The sequence below is a fragment of the Andrographis paniculata genome, unplaced genomic scaffold, assembly GCF_009805555.1.
Source record: "Andrographis paniculata isolate CXL003 unplaced genomic scaffold, ASM980555v1 Contig60END, whole genome shotgun sequence".
Taxonomy (NCBI): domain Eukaryota; kingdom Viridiplantae; phylum Streptophyta; class Magnoliopsida; order Lamiales; family Acanthaceae; genus Andrographis; species Andrographis paniculata.
This window is the reverse complement of record NW_026137596.1, coordinates 5817021-5836447: the sequence shown is the minus strand read 5'-3', so window position 1 is coordinate 5836447 and position 19427 is coordinate 5817021. Positions and strand designations below refer to the sequence as shown.

General features: G+C 32.7%; 3 protein-coding genes across 3 annotated transcripts; 2 read left to right on the top strand and 1 right to left on the bottom strand.

Moving 5' to 3' along the window:
• Nucleotides 1–1542: 1542 nt before the first annotated feature.
• Nucleotides 1543–5294, top strand: LOC127260071 (nifU-like protein 4, mitochondrial). Its single transcript, XM_051287731.1, has 4 exons — nucleotides 1543–1704; nucleotides 2022–2338; nucleotides 2872–3033; nucleotides 4540–5294. Exons 2-4 carry the CDS (start codon nucleotides 2131–2133, stop codon nucleotides 5001–5003), a joined length of 834 nt encoding a protein of 277 aa, XP_051143688.1. The 5' UTR covers nucleotides 1543–1704; nucleotides 2022–2130; the 3' UTR covers nucleotides 5004–5294.
• A 3383-nt stretch (nucleotides 5295–8677) lies between these two features.
• On the bottom strand, nucleotides 8678–11300 carry LOC127259742 (uncharacterized). Its single transcript, XM_051287314.1, has 2 exons — nucleotides 11006–11300; nucleotides 8678–9354 (listed from the first exon to the last, which is right to left on the bottom strand). The coding sequence occupies exon 2, from the start codon at nucleotides 9338–9340 to the stop codon at nucleotides 8873–8875; it is 468 nt and encodes a 155-aa protein (XP_051143271.1). The 5' UTR covers nucleotides 9341–9354; nucleotides 11006–11300; the 3' UTR covers nucleotides 8678–8872.
• A 2821-nt stretch (nucleotides 11301–14121) lies between these two features.
• Nucleotides 14122–18794, top strand: LOC127259789 (uncharacterized). The gene is made up of 14 exons (XM_051287382.1): nucleotides 14122–14606; nucleotides 15636–15747; nucleotides 16255–16367; nucleotides 16453–16575; nucleotides 16661–16833; nucleotides 16912–16987; nucleotides 17130–17216; nucleotides 17300–17380; nucleotides 17470–17502; nucleotides 17684–17737; nucleotides 17841–17882; nucleotides 18017–18095; nucleotides 18215–18285; nucleotides 18363–18794. The coding sequence occupies exons 1-14, from the start codon at nucleotides 14442–14444 to the stop codon at nucleotides 18468–18470; spliced, it is 1317 nt and encodes a 438-aa protein (XP_051143339.1). The 5' UTR covers nucleotides 14122–14441; the 3' UTR covers nucleotides 18471–18794.
• Nucleotides 18795–19427: the final 633 nt, after the last annotated feature.

Below are 19427 nucleotides of genomic sequence, written 5' to 3'. Positions count from 1 at the left end.
CGAGTATACAATTGTCCTTTAAAAGTATATTATTTAGCAAACTAGAACTGAAAAATACAACTCAGGTACCTAACAATACCACATTTAACAACCCACAAACATGATTAATTACCAAACAATCAAACTAAAATATGCAATTCCGGGTAATTAAACAAAATGTACATTTTTAAAATTAACAAAAATCACATATTAAACAAATAAAATCACCCAAAATTTGGTGCCAAAGTAAAACACCCAACCCCGATCTACGTGGGGAAACATATGAGCGATTTAAAACTTGGTTAACAAATACAACTACACCCATCACTTAGGGCTTCTCAACACCGAATCGAGACATATAAACACGAGATAAGGCTTACATCCCAACAAATCGAACAAACTACGATATAAAATACTAATAACAACAAAATAAAAGATCGAAAAAAGTCTAACCAGACACTTACTTTTTCGAGCTTATATTGGAGAATGGGAGCAAGTTAGCTGTTTTTTTTTTTACCATTTTTGCACCGATTGGTCGCTACTTGATTGTTGGAATTGAAAATTGTCGGTTCGTCTGAAGATGGATGAGGTAGGGTTTAAAATCGGGATGAGAAGAGTTATAGGAGATTTCCCACCTCAACCCTTATTAAATCGTGGATAACTGTCTTTTTATTTTTTAATTCGTGGAAAATGCACGCGATATTTAACTAAAAGTATATTATATTATAATTAGGGTAGGACAATAAATAATGTAGGTATCTATTACAACATTTGGGGAATTATAACAAACCCAATTCATAAAATATGGACTACAGTGTAATTAATTTCCAATAGAGATTGAATTTGCTAAATGATTTATCTAATAGGAATTTTAATTCAATATTCCCTTTATTTTATAGTTTTTTGGAGCTAAAAGTAAAAGTCTCATCAATTATTTATTTTATTAAAAAACAATTAGTTAAGATATTTTATTTATATAAAACTTGTATATTTTTTAGGTCCGTATTTATAACAAGTATCAATTTTTGGACAAATAGGGTATTTTGTGTATATTTAATTTAATGTAAAAAAATTTCAGGTAATAAATAAAATGTATTTTTACTAAATACAAGAGAGTATTTTGTAATTTATCCTAAAATAATTATTTGATTGAATATAAATATATATATTAATGTATTTTTTAATTTAAAATTGAATTTTAATAAAAAATTAAAAATAAAAAATAAATATTTAAACTATGATATCAAAATGAAAACTTCACAAACAAATTATTATTAAAATAGTACAGACAATTTGAAATAAATTTTTATTTTTATTTTTACATTCATTTTCTATACAATTTTTCCTTTTTAAACATTTTATACAAATTTCAATTCAACATAAAAGATTTTATATAATAAATAAAATACGAATGTATTGTTATATAACCATGATATTGTATTGTATAATTTAATTTATTTGTTTTTAGCCCAAAAGATAGAAATGAAAGTGTAATAATACAATTAATAATAATGACAATGAGAACAAGAATTAGTCCGCTTAAAAAACCTACCACAGCCGCTCCCCTGCCCTCCCCACAATTCTTCCCCTTTCTTTCTTTCTTTCTTCGTCTTCTTCTCCTCCTTCCGTTATTCTTCTTCTTCTCCTTTCTCCTTCCTTTCTTCTTCTACGTTGCGCCGCCGCCTTTCTGCCGGAGGCGAAATCCGCCTCCCGCTGCAACATCCGGTGAGTTTTTTTTTTTCCTCTTATTCGTCTTATGTTTGGTTCTTCCACTATATATATATGAAGGAGATCGAGTTTATTGTAATATTTTTATGATCGGCATTAGATAATAATTTTTTTATTTTTATTTTATAATTTAATAATCTACTCCTATAAGCTTTTGGTTAAAAAAATATATAAATTTATAATTTTATTTTATTTTTTTTTTATCGAATTTTGTAATTATTGAACATTTTAAGTTTAATTTCCGTTTCAGTTCTGATTATTTGCGTATAATCCAACTATTTCTGATTGAATCGAAAATTTCCATTTTGATACAGCACCCCATCCAAGTAAGAGAACCCACCCCTTGTTGTGACCTTGCCTTTCCGGGCTAATTTTGTTCGCCAGAAGCACTGAAATTTTGGGGAGGAAGGATTTTGTTGATTGATGATGAGAAATTTGGGAAGATTGATCCGTCGGGCACTTCTCTTGCCCAATGAGGGTGGATTAATGTCGAAATCGCTCATTTCACCACGTCCAGCTCGGAATCTATCCCCTTCTACCCGTCTCTCTTTCTCATCTTCGACATGTGGCGTCGACAATTTTACCTTGCTGAAATCGTCTTTCCGAATTTCCCAGTTTAATCATATGAAAGGTATTATTTTATAATTGTAGGATTTCTTTCAATCACTTTACGTATTTTTAATTGAAGGGTTCAGTGGGTTTGTTTCTATAGACTATAGATATGGTATTACTTCAGTAGAAGGGATGAGATTTCTAGTGATATTTGTAGGAATTAGCTCAGTATTAAATTTCATTTCCTTATAAACATGAAAATTTAACTTAGTTTAGAGCATAAATGTGTTCCAATGATGAACCTCCAGGTGTGATAATGCAGATGTAGTCCACATTAATGATACTCAGATAATATATATATATATATATGTGTGTGTGTATGTGTGTTCTTGCCTGTGTGTATGAGTGAGGGTTCAATTTAGAAAATAAACACTTGGTCATAATCTAGGATATCAAAACTTGATTTTGGAGTGGTTATGAAAGCCAATTAAGCGTTTTTAGGTTTTGATTGTAACAACGCCACTTCGCTTGTGCATTTTGATGCTCAATAGATTATTTGTTTGTTTGTATTAATGTTATTTATGTCAGCACACTAACTTCTGTTATGGACAGGGCAGAAGAGGAGCTTATTCATTCAAACCCAGGCAACTCCAAATCCTGCTTCTCTCATGTTCTATCCAGGAAAGCCAGTCATGGAGTCAGGAAGTTCTGACTTTCCTAACGCACGTTCTGCTATGACCTCTCCACTTGCAAAGGCTCTGTTTGGAATCGACGGTGCGCATTCCCTCCTAATTGTTTTAGTACCTTTTGTTAATTTTTTATTTTATTTTTTTTTGAAGCAATCATTGTCATTATTGACCTATGTTGTGCATTTGTAGTTTTTTATTTTTTGTAAATGTGCACACGTGCCTTGAAACAACTACTAAAGACAACAATGGAAAAACCAGTGTAGGAAAATCATTCTACAGTGGGTTTGATTTAGGAGGTAGCTTCATATCTATTATGGCCATAGTCAATACTTGTTGAACAAGAATAGTCAGATATTCTTTCATTATATTTATGTATGTTACTTCGTTACAAGAAGTAAATCGCAGCCAACAAACACCTATGAGGTTACATATATGATTTTGGGTTGGGGTGTGAGGGCTGCTGGTGGTTTGTGACACTGGAAAAACAGTATGCAGATTGTGCTGCTAGTGTTCTGTGTACGTTAGGAATGGTTGATAGACCTCGAAGCATCTGCTACTAATATGTAAAATTGGATCAACATTGAGAATTTTCTTATCCAAATGTTTATTATGTATTGTTACTTTCCACATCTATATATTTTCTATTGAATTTTCATATTTGATTATTAATAACGATAGGGTTGAGTTGTTGGCCTAAGCGACTGTTTTGATATTATCAGTATCCCTAAGATTGAGACATTGAGTGAACTCAGTAATTGTCTATGTTAGCTTTTGATAAATCTATTTTAAGGATCCTAGGACATCGATGAGTGAAATCAAATGGCACCCTCTAATTTCTACCTTTTGATAGGGTATAATATACTAAGCTTCCAATGATAGAAAGTAATAGGCAAGGAAAGAATAAATTAAAAAATTATTACAGAACATGTAAAAGGGTTCATCATCCAAGTGGAAGTAACATTTACACTCGTTAATGGATGTTTTGAAGTTTGAAGTATTTGTGTTGACTGAACAAGTTCATTATGAGTGTCGGTGATATCATGTATTGATTGTTTGTTATGATAAGACTATATTATAGTAGTATACTACTGTTGTTTTATACTTTAATAAGGGTAAAATTGGAGCTTTCATATAGGTTTAATAACTTTAATATTTCGATTAAAATAGACTGATCGTAAGAAACATGCAGGGCCCATCAGTGCTAATAGTGTTCATGGATGGAAAAATAATGGGTAGAAATTTAAAGAGTAATTCAACTTTTTTATTTTTACATGGTATGAATATACTTTTGGCAGACAAATTAAAATGGTAAAAACAACCACACTTTTGGTAGGCAAAGGAAGTATTATATATTACTTTACCATACATGAAGATGCATATGTTTTCAGTGGGACCATATTATTTTACAAAGATTACTTAAAATTGCCACTGCTTAGGAATGCAACAAAATTATATTGTGTCTTTCATTTTGCATGTGTTGGAATTATGTCTTGTATTGGGATATTGCCTGACGTTGTTTGAGTTTTTGTATCATGTAAAACTGCCCGATTCCTTTCTTTAAACCCACGCGGAAATTTTTCTGGTATTTCAGGGATTACCAGGGTCTTCTTTGGATCTGATTTCATAACAGTGACAAAATCAGAGGACACCTCTTGGGATTTGCTTAAACCTCAAATATTTGCTGCAATCATGGACTTTTATTCCTCCGGGCAGCCATTGATTCTGGATTCAGCCACGGCATCTTCCATGGATACTGCCATCCAGGAGGATGATTCAGAGACAGTCGCCATGATCAAAGAACTCTTAGAAACACGTATCCGTCCTGCTGTACAAGACGATGGTGGAGACATTGAATACGTGGGATTCAATGTGGACTCTGGAATAGTCAAATTAAGAATGCAAGGAGCCTGCAGCGGATGCCCAAGCTCATCCGTCACCCTGAAATCGGGCATAGAGAACATGCTAATGCATTATGTGCCTGAGGTCAAAGGCGTCGAGCAAGAACTCGATGAAGATGAAGATGAAGCAGCACTAACTGGTGCACCTCACGAATAATTAAGCTAATGCACCATGATCTCACTCATATGTTCTGGATCTTTTCGCAGCCTTTTCTTCAACTGCATTGTAATCATGATTTGGTAATTAATTAGCTCTAGCAAGTTAAGTAGGGTGTGCTTTTTTTTTTTTGACCGGAAGTAGGGTGTGTTTTGTTTATGTTTTGGAGTGTCTTATATGTTTTTTTTGCATCTGAAAAATTTCCAGGAAAAATAAAGGTTTCTGCCGTGCAGAGCATATGTATTTTCCGGTGGATATGATGTTGAAGGAAAAAGTAAATGTTTGGTATTCTTTTTTTGTGCAAACAAATGAGTATTTTTGTCCTAATATTAATATAGGATTACTCCATAGAAATATTAATTATTTACACTGTTAATCATTATTTTATATTATGTAATATTATATTATATTTTTTTCGTCTCATATAATATGGGTATATTACTGTAGGCGCTAGAATTTAGATAAAGTATACTTAGTAAAAATAATTATAGATTTGATTAAGATAATTAAATAGTTTAATTAAAATTTAAAAAATTATAAAATTTAAAATTTACATTGTGATTAAAGTGTATAATTATAGATAAATTATGTGGGATAGACGAAAATAAAAAATAAAGACAAATTATGTGAGATGGGGGAATAGTTGACGGGCGTATCTAAACTGTCGAGAAATTAAGGAATAGTTGGTTATTAAGCGTGTGTAGGTAACTATAACTAATTTATTTAGAAACCAATAAAATTAAATATCTATTGATGATCAAATCCACTATCCAAGTTGTCAATTTCATTCATAGACTGGAAATTCATTTTTATTGAATTTATGTTTTAGACGTAGAGTTTTTAGTTTGTTATTTTATTTTTATTTCCTACTTAAAAAAATCCATTTTTTATTATATTTATAAATTGAAAAATCGAAATAAAATATTTTTAATTTCCTGAAGAGACGATCCTACTTCATCTATACTACGTTATATTTATCGTAGAAGTAGGTTTATTTTATTTAAATTTTGCAGCGTGTAACGAACGTCTGTCACACACTTGAAACAAAAAATAACCAATCAAGTTATAAAATTTAAGGAGGGTGTATTCAATCATAATTTTATAGGATTGTGTTGAACTTTTAAGATCGTGGTGTTATCGATCTAAACTTTTAAAAGTCTTTTAAAATATGAAATTATTCAATTCAAACTTTAAAATTTTTTTTTTTAAAATTTTGAGATATTCAACCATATACTTTGAAATTCTATGAATTTTGTTGGATTATTGTTGAGAATTATGAATTAATAATACAATGTGAAATCTCTCATTAGACATTCATGTGAATTCTTAAAAATATTATTATTATTATTATTACTACTCGATGTTATAAATATTATGATAATATTTTGATAAAATAATAATAATTTCAAAAACTAAAATATATTAGCATAAAATAATAATAATTTTAAATATTAAACTAGTAGGGGTGTGTTTTACTTTAACTATCAAACTCCATTTTTTTACTCCATTCGTCCGATATATTTTGGGCATATTCATGTAGATACGAAAATTTAGATAAAATATAATTAGTATATAATTAATAAGTGTATTAATAGAAATAATTATTATTTAGTAAAAATAATTATAAATTAAGATTAAGAGAAGTAAATAGTTTAATTAAGATTAAAAAATTATAAAATTATAAAATTTAAAATTTAAAATATGATTAAAGTGGATAATTAGATTTCCAAAAAAGGAAAGGACAAGTTACGTTGGACAGACGAAAATAAAAAACAAAGAAAACTTATGTGGGAGGGAGGGAGTATTATTTAAACTCTGCATTTTCCGAATGTTTTTTTTTTCTCACAAAATTTCTCATCATATATTATTTTAATATCACATCAAAACGAAAATTTACCAAACTAAATCAAAAGAAATAGAACCTAAATATTAGAAAATTCTTAAAAATATATGTTTTTAATTGAAATTATGAATTAATTTTTATTTTCTATTGCATTAAAAAAATATTTAAATAAATTTAATTAAAAAAGATATGCAAAACTTGAACCCAAATTACTTGGCAATGAGATATTATTTTCTCAATATCTATTTTATCTTATTATCTTTTCACATCAAAATTTGTTAAATTAATAATAAATATACATGTATATATATTTAAAAATATTAATATACTATTACGGGACAATTATTATACTTCATTAATAATAATATACATTCAACTATATATTTTATTTTAACTATTACATTTTTAGTATTTTTATTTAATTATTTAATTTCTTTATCTTTAAATGTATTTTATATAAATTTATACAAATGATATAAATCAATAGAAAAATTATTCTACAATCATATAAAATTCATTGAAATTAAAAAACAATTCAATCAAATTTATAAAAATCCATTTAAATTAATAAATAAAATTCATCCAGCTAAATTTTGTCAATTTTCTAAATCCATATAATTTTTAAATACAATAAATCCCAAATGAATACCATAGATCCAGATGTGCAATCAGCACACAATCAAATTCACCACATAAAAATTAAAAGAAGAATCTAATTTTTTTTTTTATCAAAATCAATCTATTACCATTGGCCGATCTATAACCGAAAATTCTGCCTAAAATTTGCAACGCGTTGTTTTGACATATTATAGCTTTGATACCACTGTTATGTTTTCTAGTCGAAGAAATTGACGAGAGAAAACGAACATATCGAACATCACGCAAGAAACCCCCAAAATATCCACACAACGAAATATGAGGAAAAGAAAAAAAAATATCACGCAGAGAATGAATAGAACGAAGGAGTTGGGGAGGAGAAAGGGATTTTATTTTATTATGAGTCGGTCTTGGGTCAGATCCGGGTTAAAAGGCTTAGATCATTGGTCGGATCAAATTTCAACAAATACGAATTTTATTTTATTGTGGGTCAGGTCTTGGATTAGATCCGGATTAAAAAAGTTTAGATCACGGGTAGGATCAAATTTCAACAAAATGAGTGTGTTCCTTTACATTGGATTTGGGAAGATTTGGTTTGGGGTTGGGTTGGATTTGAATTTTTTAGGAGTTTTGGGAATGCGGTTCCTTTGGTGTATTAGGTTTTGTTTGAATTTAGTGAATTTTGTTGAGTAGTGATTTGATAGGTAATGATTGTAATGATGTGATTATTAATTTAGTTTAATAAATTAATTTATACTCCTTCCATCCCACTTGTTATGTCCATCTTTTCATTTTCGTCCGTCCCACTAATTTTGTTATTTTTTTAAAAAAATAATTATACATTTTAGTCTTATTTTAAAAAATTTAATTTATAATTTCTTTAATTTAATTATACTAATCAGTTATCTTAATCTTAATCTATAATTATTTTTATTTATTTTTATTACACGATGCTTACTTCCAGTAATATATTTTGAAATTATTTACTATTTATCCCCTCCTAAATTCTCATGCCTACCGTAAAACATATAAAAGTTCCGGGAAAGAGGGAGTATTACATAAAAACATGCAATAAATATAAAGTGTGATGTTTTTCCCGCGGAAGAACTACTGGAAAAATGGTTCCAGGTAGAAGCCTTCAGTTACGTGCGGAAGGACTAGTGCAAAAAGTATTTCTTCGGTACAAATTACGTTTAATATATAATACAACCGATGTACCCGACATGAAAGAGTGTGCCGAATATAAAATGTTAACAACCGTCAATGGCAAAAACATATCATGCGCATACTGCGTCCAGCAGAGAGCGGTACAATTTCAATCGGACCCAGAGTTAGGAAAGCCACCAAAACGTCAAAAGGAAAACGAGTATTTGATGTCGTTGCCGAATACAAGTACGTCCCTAGTTCGTTCATTGAGCAAACAATTATATTATAACTTAGGCGATTCACGCAATGCACCCGACGAGGATGACCCTCCGTCCAACACTCCAGAGTGCGCGCACAATGCATCAACTCTGCGCTCAATCGCCAGTAGCTGACCCTCGATGCGTTTCTCCATCTCCTCAAGATGACGGTGGATTCCGGCAACGACTGCATCGGCCGAAGACATGGATCCCTGCACCGCTGAATTGGTTATAGTTTTGTCAATGTGCGTCACCAGATCCCCACGCCGTCGCCTTTGGAGTAGGCCCATTTGCATGAGGACGTCAATGCCACCGGGCTTCATCTTCGACGTCGGGCTCTCCACAAATCCCGTCGTAACTCCTAGTCCATGCGCTGGGTTCTCAAATGGCCTCAAAGCTTGGTCGTCGGAGGCAGGAACCATGGATGGAGATACGGCTGTGGTTTTCTTAGTTCGCCTGGACCTCTTCTTCACGGGTGCCATGCCGATGAACATGCAGAGAGGATAACCTAAGACATGCAAACGCAACGAAGGAAAAAGATTAATAAATAGTTTAATGTGCACGACCATTCAAAAAATAGGAAAAATCCAGGACTTTTGCATGGCCGTGCATTAACAAATGCATATACACGCGAAACGAATGCCCGACAGGAAAAAATAGGTATTTTTGCATGGCCGTGCATTAAAGCCGAAGGAGAAAACATATAGTGGTAACAAAATGAAACAGAGAGATGCAGGTACGTATGCACGTCCATGCAAGTGTGTTTCAGCTTGACTGCTTGCCATGATAAATACAAGTACCATGTGTGCTCTACACGAACAGAAATTTACAACACAATATGCACGGTCGTGCATGATGTTTCTCATTGTTTCGGCTTCCAATGAACACCAAAACAGAAAAACAAAGCACACCCCACACGGTTGTGCACGATCGTGCTAGTATTGCATCAAGTGAAATTTTCCTTCACGGCGGGTCTCCGCAATTAAAGGTTACAGGGTATGGCATAGTCGTTGTCACCGTTAGCTATAAAACATCAAACAAAATACTTAGCCTACGAAGGCAACGTTATAATTCACATTCAACAAACTTCATAAATATCCACGCCGATTACATAGAAACAAACATCGGTTCCTAAACATCCATTACGTGGAACCCATCGATTACACGTAGTAGCAAAAGGTTGGACACTAGGGCCGAGGCTTGTTGCAACTATTACGCTAATGAAGGGACTACGGTTTCATGATTTAAATGACAAGTTAGAAGCATACGACGAAAACTACGATCATTGAAATGACTATCCACTTGCAGGTTCCCCCTTTATGTGGTCGAAGCTCTGCGTCCGTTTCGGTAGGGAACCATAATTCTCAATCCCTTGTCTGCATTCCTTTGTTCTGGCCATTCCGTACAGGCATTTTATTAGATGCTCCCCCAGTGAACGGTTGTTACGTAACGACATCTTGTACCACGGTGGCCTCCCACTCCGAACACCACCAAAAGGATCCTTGCCCACAAGGGCAGTATAGGCATGAAAAGTAAGGACGGCCAGGGTTTTTAGTGGTACGGCTTATGCGCTTCAGCATTAGTGTTCCACATACAGCACATCGGGGTTGAGTACACCCCCGTAAAATGTGACTTTAGTTAATGGGGTAGACAAATTTTCCAGTTGTTTCTGCAACCGTAAGGTGACTAACAACAAAGTTCTCCTACGAAACCTCGATCCCACAATGACGACACACATTAACTAAGGTAACGACGCACATCTTCCTCTCATTGTGCTAAGTTAGAAGCTCTAACGAAAGGACTAATGGGTGGCGCGTCCGAACGTGGTCGTCCTCCTTGCCGGGCGTCGAACCCGGCGAAGGGCAACTGGAGGCGCGGCGCAATGCTTAGTTACTATTTTTTCTAAGAAAAGCCCACAACAGCAACAAAAAACAGACCACGGCTAATCGGCTTATCATACATTTACACCTACGCGAAATCTCAAAACTAAGTCGACAGGGAACTTCTTCCCGTGAAACGAAAGTGCTAACCCTAAACCCTAAACCTGGCGGCACAAAATCTTGAAATAAATAAACCCAGGTAAAAACGACACCTATGGACTACTCAAATATGTCGAACCTCCATTAAATTGAAAGCGGAAGTGAAAAATTTTGGCGTACCGTGAACGACGAAAAGAGGTGGGTAAACGCGTTCTCGTTGCCTCCCGGTAAACGTCGCCCCGCGCCGAGATCTACAGAGACGGTCGTTTTCCTTGTTGCCCTCTGCAACTTGGATCTGTAACAGAGAAGGAAGAAGTTGTGGAAGGAGGAAGGTTGCGTTTTTCTTTGAAGGGGTAGAAGGAGGTGGAAGGGTGGGTGGGATGATAAATGCAAGGAATATGAAACGAATCGCATTGGTCAAATCCTACGAAGCTGACAGAATTGTCCCCTACGGTAGTCTCGCCCCCAAATTACGCGAAACAGTAACCAAACAGTAGGCTTCCAAGGAAATGTGCCAATGAAATACACATTAATCGGGTTTAGGTCAAATCCGAGTTTAAAATTTTAGATTACGGGTCGGATCAAATTTAAATAAATAATTTTTTTTATTAATATATTTTTAAATTTTCTTATGCATTTATAGAAAATTGGACATAAAAAACATAAACGAAAAAAATATTATATTATCCTAAACCAATCAAGGATAATACACGCAACATGTTATCAGCTGTCATTGAACATTCAACTTTAGTGGCTATCAAAGAAATTAATGAGGTAGCTGGAGACTTATTTCCAATGAAAAGACGGCTGCGGTTTCATTTTGTCATTAAATATTAATTTATCAATTTATATAAACTATACTAATTAAATCGTCATTCTATATTCATCACAATTATATTATTTTTATTTTCGTCATTCTATCTTCATCACAATGAGTAGTTAACAAATATAAATAGAAAATAATTAATTATATGTAATATTATAATAACCTAAGTAAAACTCTTTTATTTTCATGTCTGTTTTTAAAAAAATAAGTATTTTTATCTATATTTAAAACTTTCAATTTTTTATAAAATTAATTTATATTAATTATAAATAAATAAAAATATTTTTAATTTACTTGCATTCTATAAAATTTTATTTTGTACAAGATAATATTTAGATTGTATATATTTTTTATTGCGATAGTAATTTTTAAAATATTTAAATACATGTTTTATTTTATTTGATTATAATTTATTAAATTTATTTAAAACTATCAATATTATTAATCTAAAAATATATAAAATAATACTTCATCCGTTCATATAACTTGGGTGTATTAGCGTAGATACTACAATTTAGGTAAAATATAATTAGTAAGTAATTAAGAAATGTATTACTTAAAATTTAAAATGCGATTAAAATGTATAATTATGACGAATTACATGAAAGGAACGTAAATAAAAAATAAGAACAAATTATTTGAGAATAAAAAAATAAAAAAATAATATAATAATTCACTATTATTAACTAAATAAATATTATTATTTTAAATACCGTGTCCGATGAAAAGTGCCAACTAAAATGGAGGTTGTAACTATTTTATCTAAATTTTTACTCTCTCTATATATATATATATATATATATATAATTTTTTACTATTAGGTTCAAAATTCATTTATTTTATTGGTGTATTCTTTTGATCGTTACACTTAGTTGGAGATTTATTCCGTATGATTTGCAGGCAACTTATCTTGTTGGCGTAATTTAGGTACTAAAATATGTTCAAATTTTTTGGTGCGATTTTAATACATATATATATTTTACTTTTATAATAAAAAATACAAAAAGTACTAGGAATATTTCTTTAATATTCTCTATTTCCGCATGTAAAGTTCATATTTAGTTTTTGTGTTATTATATTAACATTAAAAATATTTTTATATTTATATAATTTTTTTTGTACAAATATCGTTGTATTATTATTATTATAAGACATCAATAGAAATATTTTTGCAATTTTTTTTTTTAAATTTATATTATATTTTGATATAATAATTAATATTCAAAAATTAACCCGTAAAAAGTAAATAAACCTTTAGAGCCGGACGTAAGTAATACAATTTAACTAAATGTTGCAAAACTAAACTGGTTTGATTCGACTTAAAACTGAAAAAATATAATATTTGAAATTCTCATAATGACGTGTGAATTATTTATTCAATTCATTTTTCATCGTCAATCACGAATGAAGATTCATTATCCCCAATTACATGTTCCTAATGTCACAGACAGACCGTCGAATTGTTCCTTAAAGTTTCGGATTAGCTTCTTATTTTTTGTTCTTTCTCTTGGCCATCTCTGGTCACGGGATTCGGTCCGTGACACTAACAACTTACAAATAGATCAAAATTTGAAATACAAATATTTGAAAATTAAAACTATAATATACAAAGTATAAGATATAAAATATATTTTATTTGAAGTTCGATGTTTTTTATTTGAACATTGAAAATCATAATTGAATCGAAATCAAAATTTATAAATTCAATTTTAAATCTAATACAATTAATTAACCGAAGAGACCAAATTAATTTGTTTGAATAAAAAAAATAAACTTTTTCAATTTAAACGGATCAATACTTACCTTTAAATTCAACATAAAATATGATCTACCTATCCAAAAATATAAAAGCATTGAGTTTGTTTACTTGTAAAATTTTAGTTGGATTTTGGTTTTGAAAATGTAAAATTTTGAATTGAAATAATTGTTTGATATGATATAAATATATATAAATACGATATTTTGAATGTAAAATTTAATTTTAGTGTAATATAATAAATAAAAAATAGGTATTTGATTTGATTTTTTTTTTTTAAAGGTTGAAATAGTAAAATCGGAAAATCAAATCTCACACATCCATCAATATTTTTTATTTAAAAAAAAGACTGAATAAAAACTGAGATACTCTTTCAATTTCACGTCCACATTTTTATTTTTGTCTGTCCAACTTAATTATTCAATTATTTTAATTTTAATCAAAAATTATTTTTATTATATTATAATTATTTTTACTAATATATTCTTAATTATTTATTAATTATACACCTCTTAAATTGTCGGATCGAACAGAGTCACAATAGCCAGAGAGTATTTCGTTATCGGAAGCCATGTCTTGATGACAACAAAGATAGAAGAATACAATACAATTCAATACAAACAAAAAATATCGTTTAAAATAATTATTCATATCCAAGTCCATCTCAGTCGTCTTTGCCATTTCTCTAATTTCTTCTTCTCTTCTGGGCCGAGCTGAGGGCTCACGCCTGCCATTGATATGGCGCACGCCCATCGACCGCCTCCACGCGACTACTGTGTGCCCGCTGCACGACCGCCGCGACGTCGTACACCTCCCCCCTCCCCATTCCTATATCTACTTACATACATCTCCATGCGCCATGGCTGCAGTTCCCTGTCGCGTCCCAGAGACTATCAGACAACTGTCCTGTCCTTTTCAACAGTCATTTTCTCATTCAAAACCTACAGACAGATTTTTTAAACGTATCGCTGAATATCGGCTGTAGAATCATACTGCGGAATCGGTGCTGAATTTTGGAGTTGAAAATCGAGTCAATGAAGGCGCTGCTGCCGCTGGTGCACCTCCTGGTGCCGCTCATCCTGCACTGGATTGCGGAGGAGATGACGGTTTCTGTGCTGGTGGATGTCACTACTAATGCTCTATGTCCCGGCGAAACCACGTGCCCCGAAGCCATTTACATCAGCGGCATCCAACAGACTGTGAGTCTCCTTTCGCTTTTGAACATGAATTGGATTTTATTTATTTATTGGAAATGGTGGCATACAAGAGAGATCTGCTAGGCTAGCAAGCATTTGTTTATACTTTAATTTCTGCGTTGAATTAGACGTAACTAACAGTTGCTTGTGACTTTTGGACTCATTGGGATATGGGTGTGTGTTAGGGTTTATGATACCCGATCTTGACTCTGGATGATTTCGTGGTGGTTGTGAGTTTACTTGGTCTCATATTCAGCTGAAATAAATAATGAGAATTGATAAATGTTTCAGGGAAAATAAGAATCTGCAGGGATCTTTGAGCATTCATAGAAGATCTTTGTCTCTTTAATGATGAATGAAGGCTGTGTTTAAATTTTAAAATTTTCTGATTTTGTTTCTTACTTATGAATAACCTAACTGCAAACGAATCTGCAATGCTTGTTTATCTCTTTATTTTTGTTGGATTATTTCGAAACCTGGTTGGCTACATTTCGGAATCATCATCACCAGTTTTTAGATTTATGCATGCCATTCTCTGTTATGAGTTACTACTCACTGCTAAAATTTGTGTTCAAAGCACATTCAGTGGTTTAAGGTTGAGCTTGAAATTCATGACACTGTTATTAGCTTGTAAGCTTTCTAATGTTTGGCTAGATGGATGCATGAAATTTCTGCACAGGAAAAAAGTGAAACCATGCTTAGATTCATTGAGGTTTGTAATAAAATGAGTAGACCATATCAGACTATTGTTGAGTTGTGCAAGAATGAGTCGAGCTATGTAAATTGAAAGTTCTATATTTTCCAGTGGTCCTTCCTCATCAGGAAGATAACTTTATGTAATCTTAAGTCTTTGATGCACACTTACATCTCTTTTTCATTTGATTGGTAAATCCAAAATTTTGTCACTTACGTTTCATTCTACTGTCTTTTATGCATATTTTAGTGCTTTGAAATTTGAATTTAGTAGTAACAGTTTTTATTTCTTTTATTTTTGTTAATGATCGTATTCAAAATTTCTATTTGTGGTTGTAGATCTCAGGAATATTCAAGATGATAGTTCTTCCACTCTTAGGTCAGCTGGCTGATGAGTATGGGCGCAAACCCTTGCTTCTTATTACCCTACCGACTAGTGTGGTTCCTTTTGGTATGTTTCTTGCATCTAGCTGCATTTTACAGTCAAATGTTGTTTAATGCAATCATGCAACGACTCCAAGACTTGAAGCAACTTACTACACAATTGTTCATTTAGGCGTAATAAAAGAAGCAATCGTAATTTGGCAGTTAATAGTTCTGAGTTCAAAATGTGACATCTTTTGGACTTATAAATTTATTGACGAAAAAATATATTGACTTGTACAAGCTGTTGTCATTAGACTATTCCATTAATGCAGCCAGCATCCATATAGTAGGTATTTGATTCGTATAATGAAATTAAAATAAAAATTTAATAATCCTTCCCGTATTTTAGAGAATATATCCTATGTTTGATTATGTTTGAAGTTTGAACAATAAATGGTTCCATTTTGCATGAAAGATGCTATAAAATGAAGCTCAGAAACATGCCTCAGGTCATGCATTTCAAAATAAAAGATGTAATTATTTATCCATTCCAACGGTCGCTTGTCCTAACACCTCGTTTTGTTCTTTTCAGCTATACTTGTCATCAGTAAAAGTAGAGGAGCTGTATATGTGCACTATGTTTTCTCGATTATTTCTAGAATAATGAGCCAGGGAACCATTTTCCTGATCTCTGTTTCTTATGCTGTAAGTCTATTCCGTGTTGAGCATTAAGCTGACGTAAAGGCATGAGTATGACTCAATCACATTAACTTGTTGAAGAAAAATTCAGGCGGATGTTGTTGACGACAGTAAGAGGGCTGCTGCCTTTAGTTGGATCACAGGCCTGAACTCTGCGTCTCACATTCTAGGCGATATGCTGGCACGATTTCTTCCTTCAGCTTACATATTTCAGGTATGTTTATGACGTAAAACTTTATCGTTCTATATTTTTTTTCGATCATCCTCTATCATTTCATGTTATATTACTTGAATCTCAGGTGTCAATAGTTCTTTTGATTCTTGGTCCGGTTTATCTAGCTCTGTTTCTGAAGGAAACAATAAAGCCAACACACACACCGTATCAGAATATCCCTTTCGTGAGAAAAGTATTTAAAATTGTGCAAGAACGATATTACTCAATGAAACACGCTGCACAAATTGTTATGAGCAGGTAAATGTTAGACGTGCTGAGTGTCCCCCAAGGAGTTGCATCAATATGTGTTTAAATGAAATTGGATTTTCCTTGCAGCTCGACTCTTAAGTCCATCTCTCTCGTTTCCTTCTTCTACGAACTGGGGATGTCTGCCATCAGCAGTGTTCTATTGGTACTTCTCCAGCTACAATGTTGATTCATTTGATTTCTGGATGATGCATTTATCTTTCATATATGAACAGGAAATTTAGCCAGAGTTCTTAGGACATGTATGATCAAAAGCTCTTATAAGACTTGGCTGTACATCTTTGCAGTACTATTTGAAGTCGGCTTTTGGTTTCAACAAAAATCAGTTTTCTGAACTCTTGATGTTGGTCGGGGTTGGCTCAATTTTTTCTCAGGTAACTTCCAATAACTCGATAAATAAGCATGATGCACTACTACTTTGTCACATCTTAATTCATTCGGTATTGTGTGGTTCAAGATGCTGCTGGTTCCATTAGTCAATCCATTGGTTGGAGAGAAAGTGATTCTGTGTGTAGCCTTGCTTGGATCGGTTGCATATGTAAGACCACGTGTACTTTATGTGTGTTTGGACATCTTTTCTTGCTTGAATGCCTTTTGCTTTGCTTCACTAATAGTTTGATTCTGCAGGGACTGCTTTATGGTTTTGCCTGGGCTCCATGGGTATGTAATGCCACACTCTAAACTCGAAATTAAATCCACATTGATTATCACTGCTTTTTAATACTACACAATGTGAAGCTTATCTTGCAAGCATACACTCAAATTGCAAAATGAGAGCCAATTATTTTGACTTGGAAGAATTTTACCGCTAATTTAATTGTCTGTGTGCGCTGTTGCACAGGTGCCGTATTTGAGTGCTTCCTTTGGAGTTGTGTATGTACTTGTGAAACCTTCTGTAAGCATCGCCTACGCATAACTCTGCTGTGACTGTTTCAAGTAATTCCATATGTTTATTTTCCTATGTGTGTGCTGATTGCTATTATTATCATCCATGGCAGACTTACGCAGTGATATCTTTGGCGTCGAGCTCTGCGAATCAGGTTGGTGGTCCAGCACATTCTACTCATTCACATTCATTCTTGATCAAAATATCACCAACAAGAAAAACAAGTTGCAATGTGTTTACCTTGGGAAGGCAATTCTGGTTTAACCGGAATGTGGTTTTGTACCTTAGGGGAAAGCACAAGGGTTCATAGCTGGTGTCCAAGCTGTTGCGAGCTTTCTCTCGCCGATTGCTATGAGCCCATTAACAAGTAAGCTTCTTTCATCAGCTGGATTGATGCATCTGTCGCCCAAATGATTATTTTTTCCCCTTCCCTTCCCTTCCATTGTCATTGTGTAAGTAAGTAATCAATCATCCCATCCATGGCAGATTGGTTCCTGTCGAGCGACGCCCCCTTTGAGTGCAAGGGTTTCAGCATCATACTGGCATCTATAAGCTTGGTAAGGAATGTAACTAATAATTAGACGAGTAGAGTAGTAGAGTTTGACGGGAGTGGGTGTTGTACATGTACTTGCAGGTGGTATCGCTGGTGTTGGCATGGACGTTGAAACTGGAAAAGGCACCGGCCATGGATGACGAGGAGGAGGATGCAATTGCAGATGCGGAGACGCCCCTTCTATCCTAACTAGAACCAAGGCTATCACTAGCACTAGCACTAGCACTAGAAAGAGCCAAGAGGACCAGCAGCAGCCAACCCATCGTATCGTATCATATATATGTATGATAAGAGTTTGTGTTTTTGTTTGGCAAAAAACTTAAGCATATTATTATCATTAGATGAGACGAGCAGAGCAGAGCAGAGCAGAGCAGAGGTATTATGGGATTCAAGTATAATTACTTAGTTATTAATTGGATTTTATTTTATCCTGAAGCTGAATGAATAAATGTATGTATGTATACAGTTGGTTGCTCTATTTCAACTAATAAATAAAATGTTAGGATTGATGTATTTTTAGAATTGCATCACTATTAGTGTATTACCATTGATTGTTGTACGGATGGCACTGGACAGTGAGTGAGTCTGGAACCTTGTAAAGCAAGCCCAGCTCAATCTCCTCCCCTCCCCTGGTCGCAGTCTTGTCTCTTTGTACACTCATATCATCCCTAGAGCTGTTAAACAAGCAATACAGTTCGAGAGCTCGATTCGGTTCGGTTCGTTTGAGCTCGTCCGTTAAGTTAAACGAATCGAACACGAACATAAATTTTGGCTCGTTGTGTCGATAATATTTATTTAAAAAATTAAATTAATAATTTTATATTTAATAAGTATATATATATCTTTATAAATATTATATTTCATTCTATTTTTTATTTAAATTTATTAATAAAAATTATAATTATTATTAACTAAATTTATTTTTTTAAAAAAATTAAATAAATAAAATAAAATTTCTTTTAATGAACCGAACACGAACAAAAAAATTGCTAAACGAGCCGAGCTCAAACATGGCAAGTTCGGCTTTGTTCGGCTCATTTACGGCTCTATCGTCCCACAGTGGTAGTACTATTAACTATTTATACTATTATAATTAGTATTTAGTCTATTATTACATTATTATTTAGTATATACTTCTGATTCAAT

Excerpts from the sequence above, each read along its gene's own strand:
- LOC127259789 (XM_051287382.1), top strand. The coding sequence starts at position 14,442 with ATGAAGGCGCTGCTGCCGCTGGTGCACCTCCTGGTGCCGCTCATCCTG. Across the intron at positions 17,503-17,683 it reads GTTTTGCCTGGGCTCCATGG|GTGCCGTATTTGAGTGCTTC; the intron begins GTATGTAATGCC and ends GCTGTTGCACAG. Across the intron at positions 18,096-18,214 it reads TGCTATGAGCCCATTAACAA|ATTGGTTCCTGTCGAGCGAC; the intron begins GTAAGCTTCTTT and ends CATCCATGGCAG.
- LOC127259742 (XM_051287314.1), bottom strand. The coding sequence starts at position 9,340 with ATGTTCATCGGCATGGCACCCGTGAAGAAGAGGTCCAGGCGAACTAAG.
- LOC127260071 (XM_051287731.1), top strand. The coding sequence starts at position 2,131 with ATGATGAGAAATTTGGGAAGATTGATCCGTCGGGCACTTCTCTTGCCC. Across the intron at positions 2,339-2,871 it reads CCAGTTTAATCATATGAAAG|GGCAGAAGAGGAGCTTATTC; the intron begins GTATTATTTTAT and ends TGTTATGGACAG. Across the intron at positions 3,034-4,539 it reads GGCTCTGTTTGGAATCGACG|GGATTACCAGGGTCTTCTTT; the intron begins GTGCGCATTCCC and ends CTGGTATTTCAG.